At 60.2% G+C, this 16,712-nt stretch overlaps 2 protein-coding genes across 3 annotated transcripts in view; both read right to left on the bottom strand.

Moving 5' to 3' along the window:
• Positions 1-537: 537 nt before the first annotated feature.
• On the bottom strand, positions 538-2,031 carry HSPB1 (heat shock protein family B (small) member 1). The gene is made up of 3 exons (XM_032328287.1): positions 1,535-2,031; positions 964-1,027; positions 538-862 (listed from the first exon to the last, which is right to left on the bottom strand). The coding sequence occupies exons 1-3, from the start codon at positions 1,902-1,904 to the stop codon at positions 673-675; spliced, it is 624 nt and encodes a 207-aa protein (XP_032184178.1). The 5' UTR covers positions 1,905-2,031; the 3' UTR covers positions 538-672.
• Positions 2,032-7,098: 5,067 nt separating this feature from the next.
• Positions 7,099-16,712, bottom strand: part of SRRM3 (serine/arginine repetitive matrix 3) — a 34,630-nt gene continuing 25,016 nt past the window's right edge. The window contains exons 11-15 of one of the 2 annotated variants that reach the window (XM_032328241.1): positions 11,860-12,245; positions 10,863-11,087; positions 10,624-10,761; positions 10,214-10,293; positions 8,492-8,662 (exon numbers count right to left, since the gene is read on the bottom strand). In XM_032328241.1, coding sequence (XP_032184132.1) covers positions 8,601-8,662; positions 10,214-10,293; positions 10,624-10,761; positions 10,863-11,087; positions 11,860-12,245 — 891 coding nt within the window. In that variant the 3' untranslated portion in view covers positions 8,492-8,600. Of the gene's footprint in view, positions 8,663-10,213; positions 10,294-10,623; positions 10,762-10,862; positions 11,088-11,859; positions 12,246-16,712 lie in introns of both variants that reach the window. The other variant, XM_032328240.1, reaches the window with a different exon arrangement.

Here is a 16,712-nt window from a genome sequence, read left to right on the forward strand (position 1 = left end):
ATCGAGCCCCGCATCGGGCTCTCTGCTCAGCAGGGAGCCTGCTTCCCTCTCTCTCTCTGCCTGCCTCTCTGCCTCCTTGTGATCTCTCTCTGTCAAATAAATAAATAAAATCTTAAAAAAAAAAAATACAAAGTCAGCTGGAGTACCACACCTCCCAAGCCTTCTCTGAGGTCCTGCCCCTCTCTGGAACAGCAAAGTCTCAATGAAGTAAAAGCAAGGGACTCTAGCTCCTAAGACGCTCCCCTCCTGGGGCCCTGCTCTGTTCCCCTGCACCTGACTCCAGCCTAGGTGTCCCTGAGTGCTCAAGGCTGGACCAGTTGCCTCTCCTGGTTTCTCCCATCGCTGCTGGTTCCGATCATTACTTCTCTCTTACTGGACTCCGGGCTGGAGGACTGGGGTACGCCCGTGCTGTAACCCACTGTACCCACAGGACCACGGGGCTTGGCACACAGCAGGCCCTCTCTGCAAATGTGATCCGTGTATGAGCCAGCAAGTGGCACCAACCCCCGGGCCTCGACACAGAATCGGAGGCAGTAGTGGGCAGTCGCTTCGAACTTTTATTTGAGAAAAACAGAAGATAGACGTATCAAAAAAGCATACAGATTGGCGGGTGGGGATGGTCAGTGATGGCTACTGAGGTGGGGGTGCGGCCAGCAGGGCTAAGTAAGGCCTTTACTTGGCTCCAGGCTGCTCCGACTTTCCAGCTTCTGGGCCCCCAATCTGGGCACGTGCCTCGAAGGTGACAGGAATAGTGATTTCTGCAGACTGGGTGGCTGGCTTGGGCAGCGGGGCCTCCACGGTGAGCGTGCCCTCAGGGGACAGGGAGGAGGAGACCAGGGTGGGGTCCACACCAGGGGGCAGCCTAGACAGGAGGACAAAAGTTAACACACCTGGGCCTCACTGGCGCCCCCCCCACCCCTGCATCCCTCCTCAGGTCCCCGTGGATCTGGGGCCAAGACTTACGTGTATTTTCGAGTGAAACACCGGGAGATGTAGCCATGCTCGTCCTGCCTCTCTTCGTGCTTGCCTGGGGAGAGAAGGACGGGTCAGAAGCTGCCCGGAGGGGCCCCACCCAAATCCACACACGCCCCCATGGGTGGTCGGACTGTCTCAGGACCCCTCAGAAGCTTCTGGAAAGTTGGGTTCTGTGCTTTGATGGTGGGTGGGGACTGGAGCGCCGCAAAGAGGGCACACGCCCCCCTCCGCAGACCCGGTTTTAGGGACAAGAAACAGGAACTGCGCCAGGGGACAATGGCCTTTTCGCCCGGGCCTGTGGGTGGCCCCAGGGAGACCTGGTCATTTGGGGGCGGGGCTCGGAGGGGGTCTGCGCTAGAAGGTGGATTTCTTCCCTCCATAGAGCTTTTTTTTCAGGCCAGAGGGGCCCTGAACTACTTTCAGTCCCCCGTTCTAGAGTCTAGAGTCGGGGCCGCAAGCCCGGGGGCAGGGCGAGTCCCAAGTCTTCTGGGTCCCTGGTGGAGTCTCCCTGCCCCCTTCCCGCCCCGCCAGCCGGGTCCCCGCAGGGCCGGGGGCTCACCGGTGATCTCCACCACGCCGTCCTTCGTCTTGACCGTCAGCTCTTCGGGGGCGAAGTGGTTGACGTCCAGGGACACGCGCCAGCGGTCGGCCGTCTGCCGGATCTCCGAGACGCCGCTGCTGAGCTGCCGGCTGAGCGCGCGGCTGTAGGCGGGCGCGGCCACCGCGGCGGGGCCCTCGACCGTAGCCGGGGGCAGCGGGCGCACGTAGCCCGGCCAACCGCTGTGGCCGAACCACTGCGCCCACTCCTCGGGCAGCCGGGGCAGCCCGAAGGCCTGGTCGAACAGGCGGCTGTGGGCCGGGTACCAGTCGCGGAAAGGGTCCCAGCTGGGGCTCCGCAGGAGCGAGAAGGGCACTCGGCGCTCGGTCATGCTGGCTTGGCTCCGCGCTTCTGGCTGAGGCTTGGAGAAGTGTGGGGCGTCGGACCCGCAGCGCTTTTATGCGGCTCCAGCCGGGTATTTTTAGCAGGCGGTGTTTCAGGTCTCTATTAAAGGCAATGACGGGCTGGGGGCAGCCCCTCCCCCTGCATTCCTCCCCCTGCACACGGGGCGGGGGCGGGGGCGGGGGCGGGCCGAGGAAGGCCCTGCCCACATCTGGAACCTTCTCTAGTTCAAAAAAAACAAATGACTGGAGCACCGGTCCTGGTGCACTGCCCACTGCTGGACACCGGCGGGCCCGGGCGCTACGGCCGGTGGACAGTCCCATCCTTTGGTCCAGGAGCACAAAGTCCAGAGGGGCTGGGCTCCTTGTCCCAGACCACATGGATCTAGAAGTGGCAGAGTCAGGATTTGAACCACCAGGCGTCCATGAAATAGTGTCTTAAAAACCAGCCTGGCGTCGCAGATAAGAGTGTGGGCTTTGGAGCCAGACTGTCTGGCTTCACATCCTGTTCTGCCACTAATCGGATGAACCTGTGCAAGTTAGACTCTGGGCCTCAGTTTCCCCATCTAGAGAACGGACATGATGATGACCATAGTAATAAAAACGCTGACATCATTGGGTTGATGTGAGGATTCAGCAACTTAGTGCAAGTAATGACTTTAGTCCAGGGGCTTACTACCTGATAATTGTTCACTATTGTTATGTTATCTATCTGCAATTAAAAGGGGTGGGGGCAGCGGAAGGAGAGTGTTTAAGTATCCCTGTTACAGAGGCAGTGACCCAGGTCAGAAACCCAGCGCGGAGAGGGGGTCAGGAGGAAGGTTGTTGTCAAATCCAGCCACCTATCTACTGCTCCTTGAGGAGCCCTGGACAGGGGACTTGAAAGGCAGTAACCTTGAACCTAGGCTGGGCTTTGCTGTTGACTTACTGTGATTTGGGGCAAGGCCCCTCCTTTCTCTAAACCTCAGTTTCCCTTTTTGGAGATTATGATCTCAAAGACCCTTTTGTTTATGATTTGCAAGGGACCAAGGAGGGGAGATCTCCAGCACAGTTCACTCAAACTTGCTTGGAGCCCGAGGCCTACCCCTGGACGCCCCTCCCCCCACCTCCTGTCTGACCCCCGATGGGATCCGGGCCCCCATCTCCCACCTCAGAGAGGGTGCTGCACCTAGGCTGTCTCTGACTTTCCCTCTCTCCTGCCTTCACAGGCATGAGCCCTCTCCAGTCGTCCTTCTCCTGATTTACACCCTGTTATACCTCCTTTTTAAGACGAGGAAACAAGTTCAAAGAGATACAGTGATGGGTGCCCTGTCTCCTGTACGGCACTTAGCAGAGCAATCCTCTTGCCTGTCTGGTGCCCATGGCTCTCACCCTCGCAGGACTCCCACCTTGGGGTCCCCCAATTCCTCTCTGAGGCCCGCTCTGCTTGCTGCCCCATTCCCAGGGCTGGGCTGAGGCTGAACCCCCCACCAGTTTTACTGGGGGCCTTGCCCTGCCCAGGACACCTGAGAAACCAGAACCCAGACTCCAGCTACTCGCTTTGATGAGCTGGGGGGTAGCAGCAAATCTCATGCCCTCTCTGTGTCTGCTTCCGCTTCAAGAAGGAGCTCCTGGATGCCTGCCGGACCCCATTTCTGTTCCACCTCCCTTGCTGGATCAGGTCATGGGTCCAGTAGGTCTCCTTTGGCTGCTACTGGCTACCCCCACCCCCAACAAGGGTCTCAGCTTCAGCAAGCCCCAGGTCTTGGCTCCCTGGTACTTCCAGCCCCACCCATTCCCAGCTCCATAAAGTAGAGGTGAGGTCAGGAGCAGGGAGGGCACTCATCCGCCTCTGCTTGCCCACCTTGGCCCAGACTGGAGCCCAGGAACCCCACCCTACAGGAGCTGTCAGGTGTGGTCATGGATGCTTTCAAGTGTGGTCCTGCCAGGCCCAGCCACGCTTTGGGTGGGGGCAGCCAGGTTGCCTTCCCTGCCAACCCTTTGTAGACAGAGGCTCCCTTTAGTAGCGCCCTGCATCTTGCCCGAAGCCAGGGCAGGGAGGGTCCATTCCTGCTGCCCCAGCCAGGAAGTTGTGCCAACCAGGACCTAGCTCCCAGCACCCTGCCCACGGTGGGTGGGGGAGCCCGGGCTGAGACTTCATATCCATCTTCAGTGGATCTGTTCTTGAGGGACCTTGTCAGTCACAAGGGAGGGGACATAGGTGGCTCTGAGCGGTGGTAAGAGGGGGCAGGGTTGCAGGAAAAACTGGGTTTTGGGGTCAGACAGGCTGGGCTTGAACTTGGGTGCTGCTATTCACCGGCCTGGTGACCTCTTTGAGCCTGCTGTCCTCATCTGCAAAACGTGGGTGGTAGTGACACACCCATCTTGTAGGGTTGTAGTGGGTCCGAAATGCAATCATGTGTGGGAAGTGCTTGGTGCTCGGTAGGTGTTCATCATTATTAACGAAAGAGGGCCTTTAATTTTGGAATACTGAGACTTAGACTAATAAGAATTATATGCAGTTAGATGCACTTTGTGGCAAGTCCAAGTATCTTATCAGAGTCCCATTTCTGAGAGAAGACTGAGCTGGACCTGCCCCAAGGTCACAAAGTTGGTGAGGGGTAGAGGGATTGGAACTTAAGGGTCCTGACTCTCCGTGAGCAGGGGAGAGACTTCCTAAGCAGTCCGGGGAGGGCTATGGGCTGTGGGCTGGTGGGCCTTGGGGGAGGTGTGCAACCGAGGGGCGGGGAAGGTTGGGCCAGCCTCTCTGGAGTCCCTTCCAGCCCTGACCAGGCGCCCTTTCCAGAGGCCGCAGCCAGGTTCCCTGGGCACAGGGCAAGAGGAGCGAGGGCTGAATGTCAGCCCACCTGCCGGCGTGTTCTTTGACAATCTTCCACTCCAGCATTCTGGGCACTGAGCTGCCAAGGCTAGTTTTTCTGGGATTAAGAGGACAACTCCACCCACCCAGGGATTTCCCAGTAGCTACAGGGGCAGTGGGGGGGGGGAGGCAAGCTTGGGTCTGGGATTCCTTAATCAGAGGGGGCCTTCCCCTTGCCCCCCCACCCAGCCCCAGAGTCTGTGGTACTCCACAGCAGCCTGAGACCAGCCTCCCAGCCTCCTTGCCTGGCACTGAGGCCTAGGCCTTGGCCACAATGGCCACACCTTTGACAGGCCTTTGCCAGCTGCTGCTGAGCCAGCCCCTCCTTCTCTGGCTCAGCTTCAGAGAAAGCGCGAGAGTCTTCAGGCAGCTGCCCGAGCTCCCTGGAGAGACCTGACAGCTGATGGATTGCGCCAGTCACTGGGCTTACTGGGAATTAAAAATGTGGGCAACAGTAATTAGAGCACATGGGGGTGGGGGGCACCAGGTCTTTCTGGAAGCATCTAGACACTGCCTCTCTGGGAGTCCCTCTCCAGCCTGCCTATCCCCTAGGCTTCTGCTAGCCTTAGATGTCACCTCACCCCCTCACCACTGAAGGGGGACCAAGGAAGGGCCACGTGGGGACGGCTGGTGATCCATCGTCTGGCCCCTCCCGCTCTGATGTCTAGCAGAAACAATCTGTCTAGCTGGGGAGTCTGGGGACCCGCATGTCTCTGGCTCTGTGACCTTGGCCAGCAGCCGGCTCCCGTGACTCATTTTCTTCATCTGTACAATGAGACCATTGGACTGGATGTTCTCGAAGGCTCCTTCCAGCATAGTGAATCAACAGTTTTTCCTCCACTCGCCCTCACCACCTCCCACCCCCGGCTGTCTGCACTGCCTGCTCTGCCACCTAATCCTGCGGGAGGGGGTGTGTGTGTGGTGAGTGGTCGGAGGCGGTGAGGGAGGAGCTGGCCTCCCCTCTGTGGCTGTGGGGGTGGGAGGCTCTATGGCTGGCTAGAGAGCTCTCAAGTCTTGGATGTCCTTGAGTGGAGAGGGTCCTGGAGAAGGAAGGGCAAGTGCCCGGTGGTGGGGCTGGTTTGCTGAATATGCCGGCAGCATATTCATTCACTGGCTGGTGGGAGGCCGGGGGGCTTCCAAGAGCATCTCAGAGAGGCAGGGGATGGGAGATGCTCGCTCCCAAACTGGGCGTGTGCACTGACTTGCTACCCTGGGTCTGGGGCTGCAGGAAACCAGTAAAGGAGAAGAGAAAATATCTAACAGGACACAGGAAGCCCTGCCCAGCCTGACTCCGGCTGCTGTGTGTTTTGGAAGGGGAAGCACAGAGGGGTCCCTGAGGCCCCCATCTGCAGAGACACGAGGAGAGGACCTACGTACAACACCCCAAAGGCCCATATCCTGAGAAGTTTCCCCCGTGCAGACACCCCATCTCCCCGCCCACCCCCCAACCCCTGACTACCAGATGCAGAAGTGGAGTTTCCTGTTTTCCTTTTTGCCTTCCTGGAGGTATTTTTCCCTTTGCCCAAGGTAGAGGACAGAGTTCAGGCTGAACCCTCAGTCTGTGGGAAGGCAGAGGCTTGGTACTGTCCCCATTCTTCCCCGGGGATTGGACACCGCTTCCCCAAGTAGCCAGGATGGGCGCGGAGGGCAGAAGCTCTCGGTTTCCAGGCTGACATGGACCCTCTGCTGGTGGCTCGCTCTATTCCCGCCTGCTTGGTGCCATTCCTGGCCAGCCACGGACAGGCAATTTTCCGCCTCTCTTTCGCCCTCTAGTGTCTATCTGCCACCACCACACCTTGCCTTTGGTCTCTCCCCTCCCCCAAGGTTTCGGAACCAGCTCACTCCCTGGCTCCCCAGTTCACTTGTTTACTCATTTGCTTGGGACCCTAAAGGCAGGTACAGACCGGAAAGAGCTGGAGGGACCCGGAGGTGAGCGTGGCCCCTGCAGCCGGGGACCAGGAAGTCTCCTTGGAGTAGGAGGCAGCTGAGCTAGGTCTTGAACCATGAGCTCATCGGTGGAGAGGCACAAGGAGGCCAGTCAGCAGGACATGGGTGTATTGGAGTCAAAGACAGTGATGGAAGAGGAAGCTGGGTGGGGTGTGGTGGAGAAGGGAAGTGGGGATGTTCAAAGGCCCCAGAATCTCCAGGCTGAAAGGAAGGTCTTCCTGGGTCCCTGTTTTCCTCCCCACTAAGCTGCCTGTTCTGCTTCTGCACTGAGCTTCTGGCTCATTGGTCCCAGGTCTCTCTGGGGTGGAGTCTGCACCCCTCCCACTTCTTGGAGGGAAGGACCCCAGGCCCCTATGCCCTCCCCACATGCCCCAGGTGCCCAAATCCACAGAGGCCTGGTCTCACCACCTGCCATCCGGGCACCAAGTGTTTTATTAGAGTCCGATTTTTATCCGCACCGCGGAGAAAGAGGGAGGGGGGAATAGAGAGAGGGGGAACCCGGACCAGACCCCAGACCCCTCCCCCCATGGGAGCCCAGGGCAGGTGCCCTGTTGGGCCAAGGAAGACTTTGTGAGATCCCTGAGGGCCCCAGGAGGAGTGGGCTGGGAGCAGCAGCAGAGGGCTGGCGGGGGGAGGGCCACTGCTTCCCCATGGATGCCCAGGCCAAGGCCCTCAGTCTAGATCTTACCCTTTCTTCAAAGGGCTGTAGCACCCTTCTCTGGGTAGCCTCCACTGACCACCTCCCCACCAAACCCGAGAAGGAAGTGCTCCCTTGGGCAGGCCCTGAAGTGCGTGTTATCCTATGCCGGTGATCCTGTGGTACCCTCTGGCCCATGTCCCAGACACAGGGCACACCGGGACACCAGGCCTTGCTCGGTCATGGGACTGCACTGCCCTCTCCTGTTCCTCCAGGCTCTTCTATCTACCTCTCTCTCCTCCACCTTCTGATCCGAACCCCTTTAGGCCTCATGGCCAGATACATTGTGGTCTGAATGTCCCACCTCTTGTCATGCAGAAGGCCTGGCTGCTGTGGCCTTGGCCCAGGGCATGGGGTGAGCGCTGAAGAGGAGAGCCTGGCCTGGAGAGGAGAGGGGGGACCAAGAGTGAGCTCCCCAGCTCCTCAGGCTGGGGCCCACCTGCTCGGTCTGGGGACTCCTGGGCCAGGGGAAGGGCTGCTGGAGACTGTGGAGCCGGCTTCCAGCTCTGAGCCAGGATCCTGCAACCGGTCTAGAAGGAAGCAGCATCCCAGTCTGGGTGGTGATGCACCGAAGGTTGGGCCATTCTTCCTTCTGTCTAACTTAGATCCTGGTTGCCTTCCCACGGCTTTGTCTGCCCATTGGTAGAGAGGATCCGAGGGCGCTGTGGAGAGGGTAGGGGAGGCTCCCAGATCTGGCACCTTCCGAGGTGTCCCTGGGTCCACTGAGCTGTCCCCAGCCTGGCGAGCTGGCATCAAGCAGGAAGGGGGACAGGGTGATCCCTGTGTTCGCAAAGGCTCTTTGTTCCCTGGACACGGTGGGCAGGCAGGAGGTGGGGGTGGGGACCCTCTAGAAGCAGCAGAACCCAGCTCCTCCTCCTCTGCAGGGCGCCCACCCTCAAGGTCTTCCCTGGCCTGGGGACCTCTTTGTAGCAGAGGGGTGCAGGCCCCCTCACAGGTCCTGGGGCCTGACCCCTCGCCTTTCCCTATGCCGGGGGCACCAAGCTCGGTCTCTCTGGGCTCAGAAGCCCCCACTCTCTGAGCTGCTCCGGCTGTGGTAGCTGGGACTGGGGGTCCGGGAGGGGCTGCGCGTGCGGCTGCGGGTCCCACGGCTGCGGCTGCTGTAGCTTCCGTGGCTGTGGCCTGGGCTGGGGCTGCGGCTGGGGCTCCGGCTTGAGTAGTCGCTGCTCAGGCAGCTGGAGGAGGACGAGGGGCTGGGCCGGTAGTAGGGGATGGGGCGCTTTCGGGCACTGCCGGGAGGGAAAAAGCTGATTACAGGCCATTCAGCTCCCTGAGCTCTGTCCTGAGCTCTTTCTTGGGCCCTCATTCAGGCCCCGAGCCCTTTCCCAGCAGTGGCCAGGGCTTCCCTGCCTCAGTTTCCCCTGAGCTCTGGCCTTGGAGTGCCCCCTGCCCCAAAGGGATTGGACAGTTTCATCGTTTTGTTTTTCCTCACTTGTCTTCAGAGAAAGGGGACCAAATCTCTGTTTGGCCCAAGAAGGTGCTCGATAAATACTTGTTGAGTAAATTCAACTTTTAAATATAGACACCTCGGAGCACCTGGGTGGCTCAGTGGGTTCAAGTCTCTGCCTTCGGCTCAAGTCATGATCCCAGGGTCTTGGGATCGAGCCCCGCCTCAGGCTCTCTGCTCATGGGGGAGCCTGCTTCCCCCTCTCTGCCTGCTTCTCTGCCTACTTGTGATCTCTGTCTGTCAAATAAATAAATAAAACCTTAAAAAAAATATATGTATATATATAGACACCTCACATCAACCAAGCTAAGCAGTTTCTGGACATGGAAAGGGTTGGGGATGGCCCAGCCCTGCTTCTCTGGTTCCTACAGAATCGAGGGTTTGGGTTTGTCAGGTCACTTCGAGGGGACAAGGAGGAAAGCCCTGGCCGTTGCTGCCCATGGCCACGGCCCCGCCCAGTCCCGCTGGCCCCTTCTCACTCAGCTACCTCCCACCGGCCCAGAGTTAGTTTGAAGCCAGGAGGCTGTGACCCAGAGAAAGAAAAGAGAGTGGTTAAGGGGGCAACAGTGCCCCATGGCGTGGGGTTAATTCTGAGGAAGAAAACAGGTGTAGTTAGTGGGAGGAGGAGGCAGCCTGGGAGAGGGGCGAAGGGGGGTGCCAGGTGGAGGGTGCAGAACTCCAGCAGGCTAGGGCCCTCCGCATACAGGTGAGGCACATGGCCTGTTTGGGGGTGTCCCAAGCCTGGCCATCTGGCCTCTAGCTCTGGGCTGAGCGCAGGAGCCGATGCTCTCTCCTCCCTGAGCCATCTACGTCACCAAGGACTTGGAGGGGCTCGTTTGAGAATCCGTCCATGTCAGAGCTGAAAAGATGCTCAGGGAGCTCTGCTCATCGTTCAGACAGGGACACCCAGAGCCAGAGAGGCACACCCATCTCCCAAGGCTGCCCAGCAAGGTCTGTGGCAGAGCTGGGCTCAGAATTTTGCCTGTAGCCCTGGACCCCAAGTCAGAGGTCTAGGGCTTCAGAGTAATTTCCACAAACACAGACCATAATTTCACAGGGAGACTTAGGCCCACACTGTCGAGTCCTGGCAGAGAAGCTCTCTGCTGTGGCTTCTGCCATTATCTGCCACACACTCCCCAGGGCCCCATTGGACTGGGGTGGGGGGAGGGGAGTGGAAGGGACAGGCCCTCCCGCAGCTGCCCCAGAGAGCAGGCTGCTGGTGCCCCCTCCTCTGAATTCCTGGGAGGGGGAGGACGCTGGCAGGTGAGCATTGAGGTTAGTGACAAAAGGAGAGGCAGACAGATGATAGCTGAACAGAGCCAGATCAGCTCACATGGGCATCTCCCCGGCAGCCTGTGGGGAGGGGGTCCACCCGGCCCCCAGGCTGGCCACAGGCCACTCGGCAGGCTGGACCTTGAGATGAAGGAGAAAAGGAAACATCATTGTCGGGAGATGGACGCGGGGAGGACGGAGAGAGGGAGGGGCTCCAGGAGGGACTGCTGGAATCTTCCGGAGCTCAACTGCAAGCCCGCTGCTGCCCCACTCAGACCCAAGTACACAGCCCCCTCCCCACCGTGCGCCTTCAGACCGCGGCGTCTGCGTCCCGCCCTCCCCAGCACCTCCAGTTCTAGCCTCTCTCCTCCTACCGGGGCCTCTAGCCCTCACCAGGCCCTCTTCCTCCCCCCAACCCCACCTCCCCTCCCTTCACCGGGCTCAGTGCGTCCCGCCCAGGCCCCTCCGCACCTGGTGATGCGCCGCGGCTCCATGAAGCTGGGCGAGTCCCGGCGCCGCTTGCGGATGGGCGAGTAGCTGCGGGAGCGGCGCCGCGCGCGGGCGGCCTCGGCCTCGGCGTGCCTCGCGCGGCCCTCGCCGTCCTTGTCCCTGCGGGCGCGGCCGAGGTGAGCGACGCGGCCCGGCCCGGCCGCCCGGGCCCGGCCCCGCCGCCGCCCCTGCGCCCGGCGGGACCCCGGGCCCGCACTTACCGGCCCAGGGTTTTCTTGGGCGACGGCGAGCGGCTGGGGCTGCGGGTCCTCTTCTCCGCCGAGCGCGAGCGGGACTTGGAGGGCGAGCGGCTGGAGCTCCACGAGCGCGGGTGGGGGCCCGGGCTGCGCGACGAGCTCTTCCCCTCCGGGCCGCCGTGCCTGCCGTGCGCGCCCGGGGACGGGGAGGTGCTGGCCGGCCGGGCGCGCGGGGGCCGCTCCTTGGCCCTGGTGGAGAGTCAGGGAGACAGGGACTCAGCTAGAGAGACAGTGGGCTGGGCGGGCGCGGGGCGGCAGAGAGGGATTTAAAGGGGCGCGGGTGACAGGGAGGGGGCTCAGCCAGGGATTAAGGGGGTTCAGTGGGGGGGAGGGATTCGGTAGGGATGGAATTCTATGGAGGAGATGTGGATGGGAAGGGTTAGCGAGGGAGAAGTGGTGCGTGAGCTCGTGGGACGGACTCGATTCCCAAAGGAGGGAAAAGGGCTGGGGGTGGGCGTGGGGTGGTGACATAAGTGTGGAAGAGTGTTCCGTGGTGTCAGGGAGGGGGATCAGTGTGAGGGGAGTGACCGCTGTGGGGAAGGGAGAGCTCCTGGGCGGGGAGAGCGATCAGTGAGGGGGGAACTAGTGCCTGGGGAAGGAGAATGATCGAGCGACGGGGAGAGAGGTCGTCGGGTGGGGAAGGGTGCTCCATGGTTGGGGGGATTAGAGATCACTGACGGGAGAGAGCTTACTGAGACCGGAGAGTGGTCAGTGCTGGGAGAGGGGTCCGTGGGCGGCGGGGGGCGGGGGAGGGTCGGTGCGGGGAGAGGGGTCCGTGGGCTGGGGGAGGGGGTCGGTGCGGAGACTGTTCTCTGGGGGGGGGAGTCAGTGCGGGGAAGGGTGTTCCACGGGGATGGAGGGGGCGGGTAGGGGCAGGTGTTCCGTGGGGGCGGGGCAGGGCTCAGGGCAGGGAGGGGAGCCCCGTGCGGGCCCGGTCGAGGGGTGGGGGCGGACCGCTCACCGTTTCCCGTGCGCGCCGTGGCCTCGCTCGGAACCGGGCTCCGGCCCGGGACCCGGGGCGCCGCCGCCGCCACCGCCGCCGCCGCCGCCGCCGCCGCCGGAGTCGCTGCTGGAGCGGGCCCTGCTGAGCGAGCGCGACGAGCCCCGGGGCGGCGCGGGCCGGGCGCGCCGGCGGCCCTTGCGGCGGGGCGCGGACGCCGAGGACCGGGAGCGCCGCCGCCGCCGCCGCCGCCGCCGCCGCCTGGCCGCCCCGCCCGCCGCGCGGCCTCCTCTGCCCTGAGACGACGGCGCCGAGCGCGGGCTCGGGCTCTCCTTGCCCCGCGCGGGCGGCGTGGCTGCGCCGGCCTCCGCCTGGTCGCGGGCCCTGGGCGAGGGCGAGCTGGGCTTCTGACGGGGAGAGAGGCAGAGAGGGCACGGAGGGGGTGGAGAGGGGACGGAGGCACAGACGGAGACGGGGCGAGAGAGACGCCCGCAGAGACGGAGAGAAGCGACGAGGTCGAGAGTCCAGAGCAGAGAGAGAGAGAGAGAGAGAGAGAGACAGAGGCAGGGGGAGAGCCGGAGGACACAGAGCAGGGGGGAGTCAGAGAAGCGGGGAGAGGAGAGGGCGGCGGGCAGAGAGAGGGGAAGAGGAGAGACGGAGAGGACAGACCAAGAGAAGGAGCGATGTCGGGGGCGAGAGAGCGGGCGGGTGGGGGGGGGAGAGAAGGAGAGGGGGCTTTCACCGGGCCCAGGCCGGGGGCTGCCAGTCCCGGAGCATCGCACAAACGGTTCCCCGCGCCTGCCCTGCCTCTGCCTCTCCTGAGTGTCCACCTTCTGGCCTCAACAGTGCAGCTCATGCAAGGTTCTCGGCATGCAAAACACAAGAGGGACGGAGCGGTGGGGGGAGGGGGGCTGAAACGGAGGGGGCTCCAGGACGGGCACGGGGGCTGGCATTGGCCCCCCGATGGGACTGACGATCCCGGCAGAGAGTAGAGAGAGGGCGGGCACCGGGAGGCCGGGCCAGGGCCAGCCCCCCCAGGCCAGGCCCCCCAGCGCGTGGGGGTGGGTGAGGGGATGGAGGGGGGCACACGGCACACAGATGGGGTGGGGGCGGGGCGGGACAACTGAACTCAAAACTGAACCGAAGAAAGGGAGGAAAAACAGAAAAAATAAAATAAAAACAAAACAAAACCAAAATCCACAAATGTCATTAGATACCAAAATCAAAAACAATGTCTGAACTCCTGGGGAACTGACATTTTTTTCTGTTAACATTTTTCTTTCTTTGTTTTCCGGCCCTGCAGAGACCTGTGGAACTGTCAGTAGCACCCGACTGTCTTTCTGTTTCTCTCTTTTCTTTTCCTTCTTTTTTTTTTTTTTAAAGTTCTGATTTTTTTTTTTTTTAAGTCCCTCTTGGTTAACGTCCACTTACCAATAAAGTGGCACTTCCTCCTTTAGTAGGTAAGATGTGTAAGAGAAGGGAAAAGTGTGGTAGCGTAAGTTCATCATTAGATTCACAAAAATGCAAGAGATAGAGAGAGAGAGAGAGAAAAACGCAACCACCCCATTCTAGGCCAAGAGGAGAAGGACTGGCAGCGCCCGGCTCCTCGGGCCTGAGCAGACACCTCTGGGGTGACTGCCGGATAGAGATGTCAAATGTTTTTCCAAAAGTGCAGTTAGGACACAAGGGTTGGGATTCAGAAAACCAGAAAGGGAGCCTGGTACCATCAAAAGGTCCCTGGCTGGCCACCAGGGGTCTGGGAGCCTGCCGCTACCTCACTGAGTGACCCTGGCTACGTCACCTCCCCATCCTGGGCCTCAGTTTCCCCATTCACAAAATGAGAGGGCTAGGCTTTGCTTCCTGATGTCCCTTCCGGAGAAAATACTCCAGGATTCTCTGTGCACCCCTGACCGCCCTCTCCATCCTCACAGAACTGACCCCTCCCCCTGTCCTTGGGTTTCCCTCTGGTAACAGGTGATTGCACTCCTCTGTTTTAGACGTCCGTCCCCCAACCCCTGCCCCACCCCCAATCACCAGCACCAACTTGACTTTGAGCACTCCCCGGCAGGTTATTTGTGTTGGGTTCAGCTCTGTAACCTCGGTGTTGGTCACAGAACTTGGCTTCTAGGAGGGCCTCAGTGCCTTCTGTTGAGGAAGGAATAAGTGCCTTGACAAGGGTCGGGGGCCAAACCAGGTCATCCTAGAAGAGGGGCAAGGTCTGGGCCAAAGCTTTTTTGGCAGGCTCCTTGGATGGGAGAACAAACCAACTATCACCCCTCAGGGCTTCTTGCTGCCAAGAGACTGGAAGGAGCATGGCTTCCTTGGCATGGCCCTGGCGTTTCCCGCAAGAGGCAAGGTGGTGCCAAGGACTTTCTCTGCAAGCATCCATCCAGCCAGGGCTTGAAGGCAGAGCCAAGAAGTCATTCCCATTGGTAGAAAGGCACAGCCAGCTCATGATTGGCGGCTGAAGCAGCCAATGAACACTGGCCGTAGCAGGTGTGGCAGCTGTCCAGAGTCAAATGGGCCATGAAGGCCTCCTGGGAGAGCCTGGTGTCTCCCTCTGGGGCAGAGTGGAGATTGCTGGGTACTGAGATGCCCCCCTGAGCACCCCAAACTCTCCTGATCACCAGCTCATCCCTCATTCTACGCGAGGAGACACGGGAACTGGGCTGACTAGCCATGGCCCCTGTGAGATGGCAGTTCCATTCTCAACAGACCTCACCAGGAGACCCTTGGCTCCCCTGGCACATATCCCCTCCACCCCAGCAGGTGGCCTGTGCCTACAGCTCCCAAGCCCCCAGGGCTAGGTTCTGTCATACAGCATCCTGTTCCCTCCAGGGGAAGCAAATGAGAGAGAAATCTCCAGGCTCTTCAAATTTCCAAGTTCTTTCTATCTCCTGGGTTGTCCGAGCATATAAAGTGAACAGATACTAGGTGGGCGAGTGGGACCCCTGGGAGCCAAGGCATAGTGACCCTTGCATACCCAGGAAACACTGGACCCAGCCTTTAAGAAGCCCTTGCTTGCTGTGATGGTGGTGGGGCATAGCAAGGAAAGCAGGCAGAATATTAAACTGGGGGTCAGGGCCTGGCTGTGAACCCTGGCTCGGACCTAGACTCTGGATTTGCACCTCCTCCTCTGACTCCAGGAGAGAGGCCAGCAGCTGGTGAAGGAGACTGAAGGCCTTGATGTTTCTTTCCACGGACACCGTGGGAGTCCTCTCTCCTTCCCACTGTTGGGCTGGGAATGTGGTGGGAATGTTGGGAACAAAAATGGTCTGGGTTGGGTGGATGCCCGCCACCCCCCAGCCCTTACCCCCATCATGTTACTACCCTCTGCACCAGGCACCCTGGGCTCCTCTGGACGCTTCCTGCCTGGCGTGCCTTGAAGTCAAACCCTCTCCCCTCCTCCAAGGAAAATACATAGCTTCAGATGATAGTAACTGGCAAAGTGGAACACCCTGAAATCAGCCCTGATGTGAGTCTGCTGTGAGTCCTCAAGGAAGCAACCTAACTCTTGGGGGCCTCAGTTTCCCCATTGGTAAATTAGGGATAATTGGAGTCTTTGGTGGGTGGGCCTGAATAGGCATTCAGAGGTTCTTTAGAGAGCATCAGTGACTGACAGTTCCCTCACAGATGCACAGGGCCAGACGAGTGCTAGAAGGTCTGGTTGTGCCAGGATGGTGGAGGACAGGAGGAAGGTGCTGCTGGGCAGGGTGGCAGATGGTGCCTTCCCTGGGGGAAGATTCCTAGGGTCGATCGCACACCCTTATCACCATCCCTTCTTGGAGAAAGGGTCCCGTTGGAGGGTGGGCCTCATCCTCAGCTTGGCCGGGTCTCGTTCTTCCCAGGAACTGAGGAAGATCCAAGTTCAAAACACCACGGGATTTCATAGCTAGACAGGACTGCTGTGGCCAGGGACCCCCAAACATCTACTCCAGAAGCCTGGTCTTTCTGACTCCTGTCCCCTCTTCCCCTTCCCTTCCTCATCCCTCACCCACTCACAGCCTGGCTAATGCCTATGGGTCCTCAGCTCAAGACCACCTCCTCCAGGAAGCCTCCCCTGACCCTCACCCTGAGTCACGTCTTTCCTCTATGATCCCACAGACCCTTGTGGTTTCTTTCCATAGGGACGGTGCCAGGCTGTGTTAGGGCAGGCTGTGAGCAGAGCTTCCCATCCACGCTTCAGCTTTTCTCTCTAATTGTTCTGAGTCATTTTCACCAGTCCTCTAGCCTGGCAGGTGGGGGCCTCAAACCCCGGTCAGCCTGCCCCTCACCAGGCATGGACACCCAGGCCTGCAGTTGTGCTCAGCAAATGCTGGCTTAGTGTGCGGGCAAACGAATGAATAAATGAGCGCACAGGACCTTGCCTATCTTTGAGCCCGGCTTCCAGAAGCCTCTCTGCTCCTTGCTACCTGCTATCTTCTCTTTTGCTTATGTAAGAAATCTCTGAGGGGAAAAGACAATGGAAAAGAGTAGCAAGAGATGGCACGCTGGCCCAATCCTGGTATTTTTAAGGACAAAAACACTGAGCATCTGGGATGCTTTACCCTTGCTCCTCCCCACAGGGCTCACACAACGACACCCCCTAACTCCGCATCTGACAATCCCATTTCTGGGTCCCTGGTCACATCAGGTCCTCCCGGAAGATGGGGCTTCTACTCCTCCCATCAGGCTGGGACAGAGTCTCCCTGTGGGACCAAAGGCAATTTCTCCTTCCCTGAACAACTTCCTGTCTGCCTTCCCAACCCCCCTCACGGATGAGGAATGTTCTGAGTGGCGGAGCTCCTCACCACCTGCCCTTGGGGCCGGCATCGGGGGAGGGGAGGATAAAGAGCCAGACTTTCTCTTTCCCAAGCTGAGGATGGAGACCCACC

The sequence above is a fragment of the Mustela erminea genome, chromosome 20 (genome assembly GCF_009829155.1).
Source record: "Mustela erminea isolate mMusErm1 chromosome 20, mMusErm1.Pri, whole genome shotgun sequence".
Classification (NCBI taxonomy): Eukaryota; Metazoa; Chordata; class Mammalia; order Carnivora; family Mustelidae; genus Mustela; species Mustela erminea.

What these genes read in the sequence shown, in the direction of transcription:
- HSPB1 (XM_032328287.1), bottom strand. Translation starts at nt 1,904, where the DNA reads ATGACCGAGCGCCGAGTGCCCTTCTCGCTCCTGCGGAGCCCCAGCTGG. An exon ending in CGGCGTGGTGGAGATCACCG is followed by an intron (nt 1,028 to 1,534) that starts GTGAGCCCCCGG and finishes TTCTCTCCCCAG; the next exon opens with GCAAGCACGAAGAGAGGCAG. An exon ending in TGTTTCACTCGAAAATACAC is followed by an intron (nt 863 to 963) that starts GTAAGTCTTGGC and finishes CCTCCTGTCTAG; the next exon opens with GCTGCCCCCTGGTGTGGACC.